The sequence below is a fragment of the Hyperolius riggenbachi genome, chromosome 3 (genome assembly GCF_040937935.1).
Source record: "Hyperolius riggenbachi isolate aHypRig1 chromosome 3, aHypRig1.pri, whole genome shotgun sequence".
NCBI classification, from domain to species: domain Eukaryota; kingdom Metazoa; phylum Chordata; class Amphibia; order Anura; family Hyperoliidae; genus Hyperolius; species Hyperolius riggenbachi.
The window spans coordinates 413462678-413482236 of NC_090648.1; the positions used below are offsets into that span (position 1 = coordinate 413462678).

Genomic DNA, 19559 nt, shown 5'->3' on the forward strand with positions numbered 1-19559 from the left:
TACTGAACAGCTAATGTAACAAAAAACAGCTAATGTAATGGAAAACAGCTCTGACCTAGCGTTTTTCAGAACAGTTTGAGCTTTTCCTATACTTTACATTGAGGCAGAAACGCATCTGCAAACCGCAAAAGTGCTGCAGGACTCAAGTTTGCGGTTTGCTAAAAAAACTCAAAACGCTGGTGTGCACCATCCCATTAAAAAACATTAGCTAAGCGTTTTCAAAGGCGGAAGCAGTTTGCGGAATGCTTCAAAAACCGCTCGGTGTACACCAGTCCTCAGAAGTCTAGAGGCTGATTATAGTCAAAGTGAGGATGTCAGATGCATGCTGGATAAAACTTGGCCGAGGTGGCTGATAACTACTGCTTCTGAGGAAAATCCAGCGTGTGTACGGCAAGCGGGCATTGATCTCCCCCATTCACCCAGCTCCCATGACACGTGCACTGCTCTGTTGTCCCCCTTTCAACTGCAACAGAACACAGGCTTGTGACGTATCTGTACAGTGCTGGCCCTGCAATGTCGCCCAAGGGATCGGTTTCTGATTCACAGCAGGCAATATTAATAAAGCACATGTGCGGGTCTTAACTTTCAGAATCATAGAATGAAGGCTAGTATGACATAGACCAATACAGTCTGCAGCTCTGGCCAGATAATTTAGGTGTGCATTAGCAAAACAATGTTATTTAGACATGTTATTTAGCCATGGCAGATATGCCATCATGTGAAAAAAAACATTGGTTTCAGTTTGCTTTAAAGATGAACTTAACCACTTCCCACCTGAGGGGTTTTACCCCCTGACCACCAGAGCAATTTTCACCTTTCAGCGCTCCTTCCATTCATTCGTCTATAACTTTATCATTACTTATCACAATGAAATGAACTATATCTTGTTTTTTCGCCATCAATTAGGCTTTCTTTAGGTGGGACATTATGCCAAGAATTATTTTATTCTAAATGTGTTTTAATGGGAAAAAAAGGAAAAACGTGGGAAAAAAATTATTGTTTTTCAGTTTTTAAATAATGCATGCTACTGTAATTAAAACCCATGAAATGTATTTGCCCTTTTGTCCCGGTTATAAAACCATTTAAATTATGTTCCTATCACAATGTTTGGCGCCAATCTTTTAATTGGAAATAAAGGTGCATTTTTTTCAGTTTTGCGTCCATCCCTAATTACAAGCCCATAGTTTATAAAGTAACAGTGTTATACCCTCTTGACATAAATATTTAAAAAGTTCAGTCCCTAAGGTAACTATTTATGTATTTTTTTTAATTGTAATTTTTTTTTTTTAAATTACAAGAAAAAAAATTTGGGGAGTGTGGGAGGTAAAGGGTTAATTTTGTGTGTTAAACTAATTTATTTCTATGTGAAAAATGCTTTGGATGTAGTTTTACTATTTGGCCACAAGATGGCCACAGTAACATTTTGTTTATGCGACCTGCAAGCGGCGTGTTTACGAGCGGGAGCGCGGACAGCGGCGGTAGCGCGGAAAGTACGTATTTCTCCGTCCCTGGGGGTTAAAGGATGGAAAAAGGGACAGAGAAATGCGTACGCGCGGGGGTAAAGTGGTTAAATAGTTTCCTAACTTTATAGCACAGCTTGTTCTGGTCCATCTACAAGATCTTTGCTAAGTTAATATTGAATACATTCTGTTCAGAATACCTGGTCAGAAGCGCTACTCTAGACGCTTCATGCATAACTGCCCCCCAGAGCTATAAGCTGTAATTTTCAAGATTTCCATCTCCCTTGCACGCTCAATGACATTAAGAGGCACCCCAATCTGCAGCCCATTACACATACCCTGCTGCTTTAGGTCACATGACCAAACGTCCAAAAGGGGATTGTACAGGTCAGAAGACTCATATGAAGCTTGTATAGCTGTATAGAGAGCTAGGATAATACAACAGATTGTAGTTTAAAAATACTCTGCATGCCCAGCTACCAGTCATTCTGCACCAAGTTTAGGGTGTCTAAAACAAATTCTACTTATTCTTGCCCTCTACAATACCTACTTTAAAGAAATGTCTGAGTAAAGGAATGGGATACTCACTTTGTTCTGTATTGGAAAAGTTAGTCTGTTCCTACAGGAAGGAAAGAGAAGTTATTAACTGAAACATTCAAGATTCTAAACTTCAGAAGCACTAGTTGTAAATGACTCATTTTTCAAATGAATAAATTCAAGTTAGTGTTAGAGCCCTTAACATTTCATTACATTTTAAAGTGTACCTGTCACAACAGAAAATCAGTGATGCCTTTCTAAATCCACAAGATAACACAATATACCTGTAAGTTTGTGTCTTGCTTTATGTCTAGGCTGTCCTGAGTTTCTAACACACAATATGTCATATGCTGTCAAAGGGCCAGCCAAGCTTGAAAGCCCTGCAGCATCAACAACCAAAACAGGTTGTACAGTTCTGCCGATGATCATTAAGGTGGTCATTAATGATGCCGCTCATTGGACGATCAATCAGAAACGATTGTTCGGGCCCACTTACAAAGATATCTGCTGTCCAATTCGATCAATGGATTGGTGTGACTGATATTCCGATCAAATCGGGGAATCGATTGTCCAAAGAATCGCATCATTAATGGCCACCTTTAGGCTGATTGTGGCAAGAAAACACTTCACCTAGTTTTGCCACTAAAACTCTTTACCTAGTGTGCATTACAACTCTAGTCTGGCCTTTGCATGCTTACCACAATTTGGGAGAAGTGTGTATTGCACTGTGAGATATCCCCAGTGCTGGTAAGGTGGGTACACACGCATTACAGCAGCCAACGACGAGTCCGTCGGCACCTCCCGCTGGGCAGGTTTTCAGCAGACTGTAGTGCGTGTGTACGCACTGTCGGGGAACTGATGAGGCTGTTCTTGAACGATCCGCCGGGCGGAACGTTCAGGAACAGCCTTATCAGTCCGCCAACCGTGAATACACGCACTACAGTCTGCTGAAAACCCGCCCAGCGGGAGGTGCCGACTGACCCGTCGTTTTCTTCTGTAGTGCGTGTGTACGCACCTGTAGGTGCACAAAAGAAGCTCTCAAAGATAAGGGAATCCATTTCTCTAGACTGGCTATCAGATTTAGATCCGCACATTTTGTTCCATGCTTTTGAAATACACACTGTAATTTTTACAACACTGCATCTATAAGAAGGAACACGTTTTGATCCTGCGGACCTAGTCTTGAAAATAAATTTATATATATATATATATATATATGTAACAATTATAAGTCTAACCTTTATTGGGAATGGGAATTTGGAAGGCTCAGTTTTGCAAGGTGTGTGAATAGCAGTCAGGGGTGGCGGCCATGAATGTGTCATTTCCTGTAGAAAGAAAACGTGTAAACATGTTAATGTAAATGCCACTGAAACATCTGCATACAATTAAGTGCCACTGACATACAAATGAAATAACGGCTAATCAGCAATGAAAAGTCTTTATGCATATCTCCTGTCAATTCAAATTAAGCTGAGGATGATTTAATTGACTTTAACTGATCCCCCTGCAGTAAGATCCCTGAATGGTATGCCAGAATTGTACTCCTGTATGATCAGAGCCTTGAAGACTCAGAGGTTTCATAACTGGAAAATGCATATTTTATACCACAGCGGTGTTAATTAACCAGTTTATATAGTTTTGGTTTTTTTTTTAGTACATACATCTTTAAGCACATCTAACTGAAGGATTTAAGGATGCTGTCACAAGCAACAGTCCAGCATGGTCTATGCTTTGATGGAACCAGAATTAATGTACATGTATGTAAGGATTTAAATGACAACTAAAGTACGCTCAAACTTAAACACCTCTATTTAGACTTTTGAAATAGCAAGAGGCTCTTGTGATAGGGTCACTGTTTGTAGTGTATGGATTCCTTCGCTAATTCAGGCCTGCAGGGGGCGTACTACAAGTGTGCACACATCCCTACATAATATTAAGAAGGAAGTAGAGGCACATGGCAAGATTAGTGAGGAATACTTATACAAGCAGAGAATTACAGTGACAGGAGAAATAATATGATATACATATATTTATTACACATGTGGTTTGGCCTAAAATGCTCTTTGGGTGGGTTCACACTACAGTATAATATGATGTCCTACATTTTAATGCAGTGTGGACTCAAATCACACATGCAAAATGTGCCCATGCTTTCCTTTACTCAGCAAACTCTGCAATAGGCCTAGCCAAAAGGTACTGTCCATCATTCAAAATGGTTACAGTACCACTCTAGTATAGTATGAACCCAGCCTTAAAATAATTCCACAATCTGTTGTCTAAAATATTTACATACACATGTAAAACATTTTATGAAGCAAAGTATCAAGAACATGACTAGACAATAATAATGACTAATATGTGGACAGCATGAAGTAAATGAATAAAATTGCTACTCACTTTAAGGATTTCATCTACACAACTCACATCACCAGATGCGGAAGCCTGTGTTGGGAAACACTAAAATTAACTTAGGCAAGACTGCAACAAAATTAAAATACATGAGACAAGTGTTACAAAATAAGGATGAAGTGGAAAAAAAGAATGTCAGTTATTACTACTCTGGTGCATCATGGGTCATAACTTTTAAAAGCAAAACAGTTCAAGGAAAAAGAATTAGGTAGCATCATTCTGTGTGAATATTATTTTTCTACTTATTCTGGCCCGCAAGGACAAAGTAGAAGGTGATGGGTTACTAGAAACCAGAGCGAACAAATGAAACCTGATGATTGGCTATACACCTCACCTCAGCCACTCCAAAAGATGTCCACTAAAACTTACAGATGGAACAATCAGAAACCAGTGTTGACAGAATGGCCTATAGACTAACGTAGGGCTGAACAATCCTGTCCAGTCCCTGCATCAGGAGATTTTTAGGAGCCAGCTACATGAACAACTAAGGAATACCTAAAAAACTTTGGAGCTAGTTTTTTTTTTTTTTTTTTTTATTTTTTTAGAGTTTTGACTCCTAGGATTTACCTAGTCCCACTACAACGCCTTAGGAACAATACTAACCAATGCAACTATTTAAGCTGTCCTAAAGTTACATTACATATTAGTCAAGAAGGGTACAGGCTGTAAGCAATATGTGAACTTCTTGCATGAGAAGGCTGGTCTTCAAACTGTGCCTTAAAATGTACCTGAGATGGGCAATTCTTAAAATATACATACCTGGGGCTTCCTCCAGCCCCATCGCTCCCTAGTCGCTCTCAGTTGCCACCTGGTTCATCCACAATCGGCCCTGTTAAGTCATCCAGTCGGAGCCTGTTGGCGCAGTCCAGCCACACACGCTCCCGTCTTGCTTTCATCGGCGGGAGCGTACTGCGCCTGCACAGTAGTACTATGCAGGCGCACAACGCTCCCGGCAATGAAAGAGAGATAGGGAGTTTGCACATGCGCAGTTGGCCCCGGACTAGAGAACCTTCTGGAGCCAACTGCATAATGGGGAGGCGGAGGAGGAGGGCAACAACAAGGAAACCGTAAGCCTGTAGGGGGCTGATGGAAGCCCCAGGTATGTGTATTTTGTTCACAATTGCCCATCTCAGGTTTCCTTTAAGCCTGGTACACCCCTTCAATTTTGATTGGCCTATTATTGGCCACTTTTATCATCTCCATGTTGCACAAGGACAAACAGATTTTAAATACAATGAGCAGATTACATGGAGGTGGTAAAATTGGCCAGTGACTGGCCAATAAAAATTGAAGGTGTGTACCAGGCCTAAAGGACCGCCATATTTATGTCTTTATAAACCGTTCCATTTGCCCAGCAGTCCTGCCGATCTTCTAGACTGCAGCAGTATCTGGATCACACCCCTGAAACAAGTATGCAGATTGCAACTGTTGTCCAACTAGATTAACGTGTACCTGAGGTGGGTTCAGTGTTCTCCCCAGATATTTCTTCCTGCCGGGTGGCAATAAAAAGTAGCCGGGTGGGGCGCGACAGGGGAATGCAGGGGCGACACAACTCTGCTTACAGCATTGGAGAAAGAAGGGGAGGCAAGCAGATTAAAGCCGGGTGTTCAAATTTACCGGGGTGAAACACAGAGCTAAAAGATCCTGGGGAGAACACTGTGGGTTATTTAAAAGATGTTATACTTACCCGGGGGCTTACTCCAGCCCCATGAGCACCGGCGCGTCCCTCGCCATCCTCTTAAGTGGGAGGACAGCGAGGGATGCGCAGAAGAGCCAACTGGTGCGACCGAGCCAGATTACCAGGACCCTTATCAAGTGAACAGAGTACTCAGGAGGACAGCGAGCGACACATCGGTGCTCATAGTGGTGGAGGAAGCCTCGGGTAAGTATAAAATCTTTTAACCTCTTTGGCGGTAACCCAGAGTCAGGCTCGGGACGGAATCCAGTAGCCCAGAGTGGTAGTCCCGAGTTGAATCCATGGAAGCTGTGTAATGTGCAGGGCTGCCACAGATTTATCTAGCAGTATGATTTTTAGGGTCTAAAAGCCTGTGAAAAAAATTGCAGCGCTTTTAAACAAAATCTGGAAGTAATCATACTGCCAAGGAGGTTAAATAACCCATCTCAGGTACACTAAGTCAGACTTCTGATCTGCATGCTTGTTCAGGGTCTAATAGAGAAAGCAGAGGATCAGCAGGATAGTCAGTCAACTGATTTTGCGTAAAAGGAAATAAATATGGCAGCCTTTATTTCCCATTCAGTTCAGGCGTGCTTTAAGTGCTCATCCTGGCCTTACTATGCAAATAATTATTAGCTTTTCTGACAAAGGTGGCCACACCTACATACGTTACCAATGTGGCAAACAGATTAAGAATTGAATCTGATCATAGAGGGATCAAATGCTTTCCCTGATTGCACATATATTTAATAGATTTCATTATCTATTGAAAATTGATCGAACCAGAGCACTGCCTTGCCATGCTATGTATGGGCCAGTGATTTTCCACTGCTTATCCACTGCCCCTAATCCATTGAGAATTTCTGTCCAAGTGTAACTTCGCTCAAAGCGGCATGTTGTGCTATAGATTCCTGGCAGAATTGACGGGGAAAAAAAGATGTGTGTACGGCTTATTTGAAGGGAATATCCGAGCAGGGGGAAAAAAAAACACACATTTACTTTCCCTCCAGTCCCTTGCAGTCAACATGTCCCTTGCAGCAGCTCCACTCCCAGCCCGGGGTCTCTGCCGGTGCAGAGGCTGATCTCCCGAGATCGTCCTCTACTGTGCTTGTGTCAATCACTCGCACGTGGAGAGTGTACTGAACACCAGGTGTGAGTGATTGACAGCGACGCTCATGCAGGCGCAGTAGAGGATGACCTCGCAAGGTCGGGCTCTGCACCGGCGGTGATTCCGGGTCAGGGGCTGGGAGCAGAGCTGCTGCGAGGGACAGGTCAGCTGCAAGAGCCCGAAGGAAGCCACCGGGTAAGTAAATGTCATTTTTCCCCTGCTTGGATATTCCCTTTAGGAAGTGAATTCTGCTTCATTCCAGCAGCTCAGAAACTGGACTTTGATTGGCTGAGTAATCTTCTCTCCGCTTGATAACACTTTATTTTATCCTTTTTAAAGACATCCATCAACTTGTATGATATGTAAAGTGTTTTGGAACCAAATTGTCAAAATAAATTAATCTGATCTGATTGTAGCTTCTGTGGCTAGAACATCCCCTTCACAACTGTGTGGCAGAGTGTCTATAGCATAATGGCATGCTCTTCAGCTCAGTAATGTCTGCGTTTGCTTTATGTACAAAAGGTAAAGACAAAAATCAAATTAAAACTGAATACAAATGTGTGCTAATGATCTAAAATTCCTTGCTACATTTCTCTGCAGTGATTGAGACCCGACCCTTGCAGGTGACACTCTCCGTGCGTGCACACCTGCTGAGCAAATAAGGCTCAGTTCACACTTCGGCCCCATTCACACTTGAGCAATTTGCCAGCGATTTCGGCAAAACGCTCAAATGCTAGTGCTTTTGAAAGCGCTAGTGTAATAACACCCTATGGGTCTGTTCTTACTTTGGCGATTTGCACTAATCGCCGCAAATCGCCCAAAATTACAAAACGCAAACGCGTAGCCTGCACCATTTTCAGACGATTTCCCGGCGATCACGTTTCAGTCCTATAGAAGCGCTAAACACGATCGCAGAGAAATCGCTGCACTGTCCAGTGATTTTTCCACATGAAATCGCAGAAAAAAATTATTCCCGCAAAACGCCGGCAACAATCGCCTACGTTTTAAGCTTCTAAGTGTGAATGGGGCCTAAAGGTGGCCATACACTAGATTCATAGCAGATTTAACCATCAGATAGATTTCTGTCAGATGCCTGTCAAGTCGAATTTGACAGGAATCTATCTGATGTGTGCCACACACTAGGAACAGATTTCCAATAGATTTCAGAATGAAATCTATTGGAAATCTATTGAAAATCGATCTAAATGCATCATTGGACCATTAGATCCAATGCAACTCTATGGGTCATTGATCTGCTGCCAGCAGCAGATCGACCTAGATTTTCCATCCTGTCAGATAGTTCAAATCAATCGAAATTGGCCACAAATCGATCGAATGGGGAATTTGATAGAATTGATTTCTGATCGCTCGATGGCTAAAATCGACCAGTGTATGGGCCCCTTAAAAATGAGTGTTGCATTGCATGTCAGTTCAACTCATATTTCTGTTATAGCATGCGCTGCTGCCGGAGCAGAAATCTGCCATTCATCAAACAAATGTGAACCCGATCCACTGTCCACAAAAGCTAAGCAGAAAGACTTTTCTGCTACAGACAAAACAGAACAGATCACTATAAAACTGACCCATGGTAAATCATTGCAGTATTTGAACTGTATGTTTTCACTACACTGTCTAATCCATCAAGGCAACAGATATAGGGGTGTATTCACTAAACTGCAGTATGCTGAAAGACGTGTAAAAAAATCTTAACACAGTAGATCAGAATGCAATACATAATATGCAATGCATTTAACTCTACTTATCCTGTGCAAGACTTTACGTACATTATTCTGAGTACTGCAGTTTATCGAATATACTGAATAGTGTGAACAGAGTCTTAATCATCATATGAAACCTTACTTACCACTACATACATACATACAACAATGCTCTACATAGTGGCTTGAAAATGCATCAATGTCTAAGCACTAGACAAGATTTCCAGAATAAGCATTTGTTTTCATAGTTTCACCTTTATTTTCCTAATAAATTCTGCCATAAGTCTTTTCTCCCTTGTATACACGTTGCTGTAAATCTAGCTGCTTTACATGTAACTATTGTGATTGCTCATGCAGTGTTTGGCTCTGCCCAAGAGAATATGAGTTCACTCATTATGAAGGAGCAAATGCAAAAGACAAGCTCACTCAGTTTTGTAGCTTTCTTCTCTGCAATTTAACAGAAGTGGAAACTACATCTGTAGTCCTAATCAATGACTTGTCACCCTTAAGAAACGCCACCGCAAATTGCATTTTGACACGCACCCAGTACAATGTGTTCACACACTTGCCCTTTATATATACACTTCTAAACACAATACCCTGCATCTAAACAGCAGCTAATGTGCATAAAGCATCATTCTCAACGGAAAGCATGTCTAAAATGCACCAGAACTGCATAAAAACATAACTAAAACTTACATACTCTAAAGCATTGCAAAAGGGATTGGGCCACCAAGACATAACATTTTCAAAACAGATTAGATCAACTACAGTGTACAATAAAGTGGTTATAGGTCTGAAAGAGAAAGTGCAACTTAAAGGGAACCTGAGGTGAGAGGGATATAGAGGCTGTCATATTTACTTCCTTGTAAACAATGCCTATTGCCTGACAGCACTATTGATCTTCTGGTTTAAGTAGTGCGAGTCAAAATCCTGAAACAAGCATATGGCTAATCCAGTAAAACCTAAGTAAGTCGAGTTCCTGATCGACTGCATGCTTGCTCATGATCTGTGGCTAAAAAGTTTTATAGACACACGGTCAGTAAGACTGCCAGGCAACTGGTAATGTTTAAAAGGAAATAAATACGGCAGCCTCCATATAGCTCTCACCTCAGGTTCCCTTTAATAATCCATTTCTGAACTAAGAACAGGCCAAAGAGTATAAAAGTAAAATTCAACTTTTGCATATATAAACTGTCATCACTCTACAGCAATTCTAACAAAAACTAAATGGGTGTATTAGCATACTGAAATCATCTAATCATTCCCTTCTTATAATTTTGGGAAACCAATATTGGGATATCAATAATGATTTGTTTAACACTAACATATAATAATATATAAATGTTAACATATATCAAGGTTTAACCAAACAGGAATTGACTTAAAGAGAATCTGTATTGTTAAAATCGCACAAAAGTAAACATACCAGTGCGTTAGGGGACATCTCCTATTACCCTCTGTCACAATTTCGCCGCTCCTCGTCGCATTAAAAGTGGTTAAAAACAGTTTTAAAAAGTTTGTTTATAAACAAACAAAATGGCCACCAAAACAGGAAGTAGGTTGATGTACAGTATGTCCACACATAGAAAATACATCCATACACAAGCAGGCTGTATACAGCCTTTCTTTTGAATCTCAAGAGATCATTTGTGTGTTTCTTTCCCCCTGCAGCTATCCTCCACTGAAGTGTCAGGCTGTTTCTTCCTGCAGAGTGCAGACAGCTCTGCCTGTAGAATTCCTCAGTATGTGAAAGCCCAGCCAGCTCAGAGGAGGATTTATCCAGCTTGTAAAAGATAATAGAGCAGAGAGAAGCTGCACTAATCTAAATAACACACAGGCAGTGTGCAGAGAGGGGCCTGGAGAGGGGAGATGTATCACAGAACCACAACACTGAAGAACTTGGCAGCCTTCCAGACACAGGCTGACAAGTCTGACAAGAGAGAGATAAGTTGATTTATTACAGAGATGGTGATAGTAGAACGTGCTGCAGTAAGCCAGAACACATTAGAATAGCTTTTGGAACTTGTAGGATGATAAAAAACAGGATGCAATTTTTGTTACGGAGTCTCTTTAAATCACACCTTGCGGACCGCAAGGTGTGATTTAAGTTGCGGATAAACTAGATTACAAGCAGAACACCACTTTCAAACTACATAACTTACATCTAGAGGCTGTGAAGGTATCTTCAGCTTTGTTAAATGTGCTTTGCTGTTGGATTTCAGCTCACTCATGTTGTTACTCTGAGACTGGCTGCTGTAGTGTTCGGAGGACAGTTTTGTTTCCACAGACTCTGGACCATCCATTGGCCGCACATAGGCAGTAGGTTTCTGCAGCATTGTGCTGGATTTTGACATTAGTGATGGGGGAAAAGACTGGGTGGAGTGCTGTCCACTTGAGAATGAAGGTGCTCGAGAAGGAGAATCCCAGTTGGCATCGGGATCCCTTGGAGATTTGGATCGTGGCCGATCTTTGCTATGATGATCATTCCCATGAGAACGGGAATGGCTGGAACTTAATGATGACTGTTTTCCAGGGCTGATAGAACGAGTTTTGGAGTGATCCGACCCATGACCTTTTTTACGACTGCTATAAGAATCCCTTTCGTGTCTCTGACTACTGCTGCTGCCACTGCTGCTCCTTCCATGTCCTCCTGCACTTGATGAGGACCGTTTCTGCGACTGAGAAGTGCTTGCTGCAGGTCCCACAGGAGTCCATTTACTGCTCTGATGAGAGTTACTGTGTCTCTGATCGTTAAAGAACCCCTGTCCAGACTTCTCATCTGAAGGCGGGGGAGGAACAGGGTGTTTGGGAATCTCAATCGGCAAAGGACGGTCACTGATCATTTCTTTCATCTCATCGTAGTTTCCCAGCATACTCTGGATGCGGTTGGACAGTTTGTCTTCCTTACTGGTCTAAAATGTTAAGAAAGCAAACATATGCAAAGGATTAGAATTCACATAGCATTCATTCACAAAATTTTACATAAACACTTAGCCTAGAATATCATAGCTCAGAGCTGTGTATAGACTGCACCAGCCAGCTACATACGATAAATTTGGAAGTGCAACAAGTTTTGAAAAAAGGTACAAATTAAATGTTAGTCATTTCCAATTTGACGGCACTTCATGGAGTTCGCCTTTAAAGTGAATGGAAATATTTCAGCATTGTAGGCACACTTATGCAGCCAGCACTGGCTTCCATGGTCAAAATGAAAACGCATCAAATGTGCAATCAAATGTCAGGGGACCATAAAATGATGTTGGCGATGGGGTTCCATCAAACTGTGACATCCCTTAACATTAAGAATTATATTGGAGGGTGGCGCACAATCTATATTTATTGCCAGGTCACCTGTAAAATATTCCTAATGGTAATTAAATGACAGATAATTGAATTCAACTTAATGGAACCCACTTTTACTGGACCAATGTAAATAAATTACAAAATTGTCACTTGCTGAAGGATATTCAGGCACCTGTCACAGTTCCCCAGTACATCACACCCCATGTTATTCATCAAGGTCAATGCTATATTAGTACTGCCTTGTCACAGTGTTTATAAGTAAAACAGAAAAAGTGCAGAGCACAGGCGGCAATAAACACCAGAGCGGAAGGAATACATCACACCATTCCAAGAAAGCCCCTCAGTGTTTAGTTCCACTGCTCTGAAACTACAGTGGCACGTGTCATGGAACCGCAGCTGCCATGAAAACCTTATCACACAGTATATTTTTCTTTGTAATGAAATCCTTCGGAGTCAGACTTGTCACTTCACACAGGCAAAGAAGACACAATGGCCTGGTACACACAATGAGATTTTCTGGCAGATTTACTGCCAGATCTATTATTTCCAACATACCCAATCTGATTTGCAATCGATTTTCCATGGAATTGAATGGAAAAGCAATCGGAAATCAGATTGGACATGTTGAAAATAATTGATTTGGCAGTTAATCTGCCCCCCCAAAAAAATCTCATAGTGTGTATCAGGCATAAGTGAACCAATGTCCCACGTATCGCACTTTTTTTTTTGAAAAAACACTGACTAGCGTTGATTAAAGTTTCCCACTGTATCAACACTGCTCTAATGCATCAATATAGTTGGCCATACACTTTAATTTATCAGAAAGACTAGATAACTCACCCTTGCCGTCACCTCTGTGCGCTGCCCTTCATGTTGAGATCCAGCTCTCCAGCTGCTTCCTCCTTGAAGGAGGAAGTATAACAGTGCTGGAATAAGATGTGGTGGGCAGCACACAGAGTAGACAAGGGAGAGTTAACCCCGTTGCCAGTCAGCTATAGTTAAGATTGGAGTTCTCATCTGAAACATTCGGAACAGCATTCAAAATCTAAATGATCATCCCTTCTCAGGAATTACTGGCTGTTTTGACATACAAGTTTCGCTCAGTCAAATGGACAGGAAATGGCTTTACTATCAGACAATATTTTTTAAAAGCCAATGATTAAAATACAATGGCCAAATGCTTAAAAGCTGTTTGGTCGACTATTTTTTCTTTTCTTTTTTTCAATCATCTGGCAGGTGTTTACTGTGAAAAACACAATTCATCTCTATAGATTAGTATTCGTCTAGTGCAAGGGTATCAAACTCAATCACGTAATCTAAGTCTAAAACAGTCTAAGTCGCGGGCCAAACATTTTTTTAAGCAGGATTTAACATTTATTGAGGAGTCTAAAACTAAGTGGTATAACTATAGCGACCACAGGGGCCCACTCCTCTCCCTTCTGCAGAGTACTGCAGTGGAGCAGCTTAATATTTACTTGCTCCATCACTGCTTTCGGCCTCCTCCGATCTTCCTGACAGTCACACGCTCTATGCTGCATACTCTGGCTCCTGAGGCATGGGATCTGGAAAAGGAGGTATGCAGCATATAGCGTTCGATTTCCAGGAATAACAGAAGAGAGACAATGAATCGCTGGAGCAGGTAAATACAGTATTACACTGCGCCAATGCGCTATTCTGCTACTATAAGTGGGAGATGATGTTGGGTGAAAGGTGTGCATATTTTACAAGCCACATGAGGGTTTAGAGGTTTGGATCCCAGGAGGGGCGTGTATGTGTGTGTGTATGTGATTGCTGCACCCCGACCCAAACTGCCAATGTTTCAACCAGAAACACTAACACCAGTCTGCTTCTCTGGATGGGAAAGCAGTGTGCTGCTGATCTTTTACTGCTTACAATGATGCACATTTTAAACTCTCGAGGGCTGCATAAAATAGCATGGAGGGCCGCATTCAGCCCATGGGCCTTGTGTTTGACATGTGTGCTCTAGTGTAGGACAGGCTGCAGCAAGTGCAATGTAAAAACACAATAAAATGTTCATTCAAATTCCAAGAAAACGCTAGTCACATTTTATTGGCATTTGACATAACAGTAGCATGAATTAAAGTCTGCCAAGTCATATTTGTAATTCTGGAAATACACAATGAGTTTTTTTCGGTAGATTTGCAGTTCGATCAATTTTCCAACCTTTTTCCATTCACTTCTATGAGAAAAACCATCAGAAAACGATCAAAATCAGATCGGACCTGTCGGAAATTATCTATCAAGCCATCTATCTGCCAAAAAAACCTCATGGCGTATTCCCAGCATAAATTAGGCAATTGATATCTCCCTGATAATGGTAGTTATGCTGGATTACCACCTAACATCGCTAAATATTACATCAGATATCAGCAGAAATCTGAACAGCTGCCCTTATAACTTTTTTTTTTTACTGCCTGATATAGTACAAAGCTATGTGGTAGTTGATCGTAGCTATCTGGAAACATTTAAGTCATCAAAATATGGAGGCACAAAAATTCCACATATATATTAGCACACTGCCTATAAACCTACAAGTCAAGACCTGCAATAAGCTTTACAATTAATGTGTGCTGGTAGTGACGAGAGACAGTGACTCCTACTGACAGCCTGTCCAGCAAGTTATAAAAAGTCAGCAGCAGCAGGAAGTGTCAGTACAGAGGTGGCCAATAAAGCATGCACGTCACATGTATCTGTCACAAGACTGTCAAAGTGCACGCAGACTCTCCAAAACCAAGTGCTGCAGAAAAGATACAGACATCAATAAATCAATACCACCATGCTTATCTTCATCTAAAAGTTAACAAACACATACAACTTTATAGGGTTCTGCAAAGAGTGGAGAGGTGTTTGGAAAGGCCTCTTCGCCCTGCTGGATTTCTTGATTTCGCCTTTCCCTTTCTTTCATACGCAGCACGTTCCGTTCTTCACGGTTCATATTGCTATGACAGAAAAAATAAACATTAACAGAATTAAAATATGCCATACAAAAGAGCTGTGAGAAAATAAGCAAGTTTAAACTTCCATAGTTTCAAAACACATATGTAAAATTGTTAAATACTAGAAAGTTATATTGTTCTTTTCCTGCTGGACAAAAATCATATAAATGGTATTATGTAATGGCTGTAACCTAGATAAACAAGTGTGTGTTTATTGGTGTCACTATGGAAGATCGGGGAGGAGGGGAAAAAAGAAAGAAAGATGAGATCAAAGTAGTTTTTAAGAAAACGAAAGACAGCAGTTTGGACAATGACATCTTCTGAGTTCATATTATGACTGCAAACAATTCCGAATATGTACTAGGGAACAAAACTTAGGCCTAAGGACAACCCTGAGGTAGTACTGAAAAGAATTAACATATACTTTATTCACAATAAATATATTGGTAAAATCCCATCAGTCATACAGGACGTACAAATAACCCATATGTGTGTTAGGGCCATTGCTGATCCCCACCTCCCTGTAAATTCATAGCCTAGGAGGGGTGTAATCATCTCACACACGTATAATAGAGAAAAACTATAAACATAGCCAACTAGGCAGGAATGGCCGAGAGTTGGTGGCGCCTGTTACTCCAACGCTGAATCGAGCTACCTTGGCTAGCTTAAACTAAGCTGTGGGATTACATACAGGGTGCAAATATATACAGTGACACAGACTTGTCTAAACATGAGGCAGGTGTGTGTGTCTAAATGCCTGTACCTACATGTGTGTTAATCGCTGCCCTGCCATTAGAATACACAATATGGGACTGTGTCATGAGGTGGGGGGGATACACACACACCAGACCCACATGACAAGGCATGTCACTTCCTGGGTGTGGGTTGGCAACAGTTGGAGACCTATTTTGTGGTGGAGGGGGTGGAGAAAATGGCCAGGTCTGAAAGCTCTATTGTCCTATAAAAATGGTGCTGTAAACAGCACCAGTTAGATAAAAGCATGCACACAGTGTCAGTCTGCTATCCATCTGTGTCACCGTTTTGAAAGAGGAATCACTAAAGGTGGGCGTGTATAAGCCCCATACTCCTACCCTGTCTTGCTGGGCTGTTTATCAGGTGTATAAATGACTGTATAAAACAAGACATACAACCCATAGCTTCAAATGCTCATATACTATGCTGCTACATCATATCGGCATATGCATCGCTAGATCAAAAGTAAAGGGCCCGGACAGCCCTGGGGCAAGAATGAGGGAGGGAAGGACCAGACTGGGATAGATGCAGTGCGTACCAATAGCAATTCTGAGCCATAGCATGACAAACGTAGTAGTGAAAACCTATCTTGTATGAGGATGTCGTCATATTATGACCAGCAGGTGTGACAAAAGGTTGATATGGCCAGATAGATTCCTCTCAGATCATCTTATCAGAGAGTGTAGTAAACTCTCACTTGTCCTCCATGCGGTCCCAGTCTCTGCCCACCCTGCCGACTTCTTCACTGCTGGGCAGATTTAATGCAGAGGACAGACACTAAGGGCCAGGGCTGTGGAGTCAGAGTCGGAGCAATTTTGGGTACCTGGAGTCTAAGATTTTCAATGAACTGAGGAGTCTGAGTCAGATGATTTTTGAACCAAATCCATAGCCTTTGTAAAAATTAGGCTAAGGCCCCATTTACACTTAATCAGTTGCCCTCAGTTATAAATGAAAGAAAACCGATTTTCAAAGTAATGCCCATGTATTCCTATGGCACCTTTCACACCTAAAGAGAAACTCCAACCTAGAATTGAACTTTATCCCAATCAGTAGCTGATACCCCCTTTTACAAGAGAAATATAATGCTTTTCACAAACAGACCATCAGGGGGCGCTGTATGACTGATTTTGTTCTGAAACCCCTCCCACAAGAAGCTCTGAGTACCACGGTACTCTGGGCAAACTGCCACAATGTAACAATGTTCACAGACAGGAATTAGCTGTTTACAGCTGTCTGTAACAGCCAGAACAGCTAGAAGCAGCTACATAACCTGCCCACAGTAAAAATGTCACCATGTAATAAATGTCAGAATGTAAATCGGGGAGAGGAAAGATTTTACAATGAGCAAACACTGACTAAATCATTCATACATACTTATGGTAAAAAATAAAGCACTTTTTTTTTACTACATTATTTTCACTGGAGTTCCTCTAACGCGTTTTAACTGAAATCTTTTTCACAATGCACTGCTATGGAAAAGAAACGCGTACTAACGCCCACCAAAACGTACTAACGCACAACAACTGATTAAGAGTAAATGGGCTCTAAAGAGTCAGAGTCGGAGCAATTTGGGGTACCTGGAATAGGAGGTTTCCTTGTCGGATGATTTTTGTACCGACTCCACAGCCCTGCTAGGGGCGCTGTGACCACTAGAGGCCTCTAGTATTTGGCCTCTGCATTACATCACACAGGTGCCTGGTGACAGTTGTGAAGGAACAAGCAGCCAGCGGGGAGAGAAGAGGTCTGAACATTGCCTTGGGACAGGTGAGAGCAGCCTCGTTGGTTGGTTTACAGTCAATGTGTTGCGCCAGTGCATCTTGCCAAGCAGATTCTATGCCTTTCTCATTGTTATGGCAATGCATCCACTATGTGCTAAAATGCATGTAGCAGTGCGTTGTGAACTCCACAGATGCGTTGCCGTTACATTGTATTGGCACCACATCTAGATGGCAACTGACGCGTTGCATTCACTGTAATTGGTCCTATAAGCACTAGTGGATTGCAGCGGTTTTAGAAAGCTTCTGGTGTAGATCTCAGGGCTGTGGAGTCGGAGTCGTGGAGTCGGGCAATTTTGGGTGCCTGGAGTCGGGAAAAAATGCACCGACTCTGACTCCTAATGAATTTGTAACTGTAATTAAAATATAAAATATGATAAAATGTTCTATTTCTCAGATAATAGTCATTAAAAATAATGTATATATACAGTATATATACAGTAATAGCTGTGCTTAGTCCACAAAAATGAAATAAACCAATCAAAATTAGTTACTTGTGCTGCTTCAATAAAGCAGTCCCCGTATTTTTAAGGTCAGATATACATATCTGATTGTGACTGTATATATGATGTGTACACAGGAATCTCTTATATATACTAAACATCTATGCTGTAAGAATAAAGCCTGATGTGTAGCTGCGTCACTAATAGAGATGGTCAATGAGATGGAAATAATTTTGCACTGATGCTGATTTATGCAAATGTATGCACTCCCTTTGCTGATGAAATCAAATAATTTGATATGTTGTTAAAATTTGGTTTGGTGACTACAAATTAAAGGGTACCTGAGACTGATGAAAAGTAAAGTTTTATACATACCTGGGGCTTCCTCCAGCCCTCTTCAGGCTAATCAGTCCCTTGCTGTCCTCCACCACCCGGATCTTCTGATATGAGTCCTGGTAATTCAGCCAGTCAGCGCTGTCTGGCCGCATGCCGCTCCCACAGCCAGGAACATTCTGCACCTGCGCAATAGTGCTGCACAGGTGTAGTATGCTCCTGGCGGCAGAGTGTGTGCATGCGCACTACGCCCGACTGGCTCAAGTACCTGGACTCATAGCAGAAGATCCAGGTGGTGGTGGAGGACAACGAGGGACTGATTATCCTGAAGGCGGCTGGAGGAAGCCCCAGGTACGTATAAAACTTTAATTTCATCTGTCTCAGGTTTACTTTGTTACACAGTAGTACTATACTCTACATATGCACTCCCCACAGAGCTGCAGGGGATCCACTGAGAATGCTGTGCACATTGAACACAGAGGTGTTGTCTGTCACCCATAAACCTTGTTCAGATTGTGCATGAAGAATGTGTAATAGAGGAAGAATCTCCTCATTCCCCTGCAGAGTACTTCCACATCATTCTGACATGTACCCACACTTACATTGCCTAGGGCCTGATAGATTTTCTTTGTTCCGGTTTGTACCTTTTACAAGTACTCTTACCAAGGACTAGTTTTAGTCTAAAGGGAATAAATATAGTAGTCTACATATCCTTCTCACTTCAGTTGTCTTGTAAAATTCCTAAGCGTTGGCAGTTAAGAGACGAATTTCATGTTACATACTTTTAATCCACAAAATTGTAATATGCAAATTAGAGGAGTCGGAGTCGATGGAATCCTAAACTGAGGAGTCGGAGTCGGTGGATTTTTGGTCCGACTCCACAGCCCTGGTAGATCTGGCCTAAAGCACAAGCTATAACGTAAAAGCAATAAAAAGTACGCACATATTACATCAGAGAGGAATTAATAGTTGTGCCACATTGGGGCGACAATTTACAAGTGTTTGTCCAGCTTAACTCAGGGTTGGAAAAATCCCAACATCAAGGGCTCTTAAAAATGTCATCTAATCCCTAACCTTTGAGTTTC

General features: G+C 41.6%; 1 protein-coding gene across 3 annotated transcripts in view; it reads right to left on the minus strand.

Annotated features, from left to right (window-relative positions):
* AFF4 (ALF transcription elongation factor 4) overlaps positions 1 to 19559 on the minus strand; it is a 150980-nt gene that overhangs the window by 38446 nt on the left and 92975 nt on the right. For all 3 annotated transcript variants that reach the window (XM_068277475.1, XM_068277474.1, XM_068277472.1), the window contains exons 3-7: positions 15047 to 15173; positions 11073 to 11822; positions 4395 to 4439; positions 3236 to 3322; positions 2049 to 2079 (exon numbers count right to left, since the gene is read on the minus strand). In XM_068277475.1, the coding sequence (XP_068133576.1) occupies positions 2049 to 2079; positions 3236 to 3322; positions 4395 to 4439; positions 11073 to 11822; positions 15047 to 15173 (1040 nt within the window). The remainder of the gene's footprint in view (positions 1 to 2048; positions 2080 to 3235; positions 3323 to 4394; positions 4440 to 11072; positions 11823 to 15046; positions 15174 to 19559) is intronic.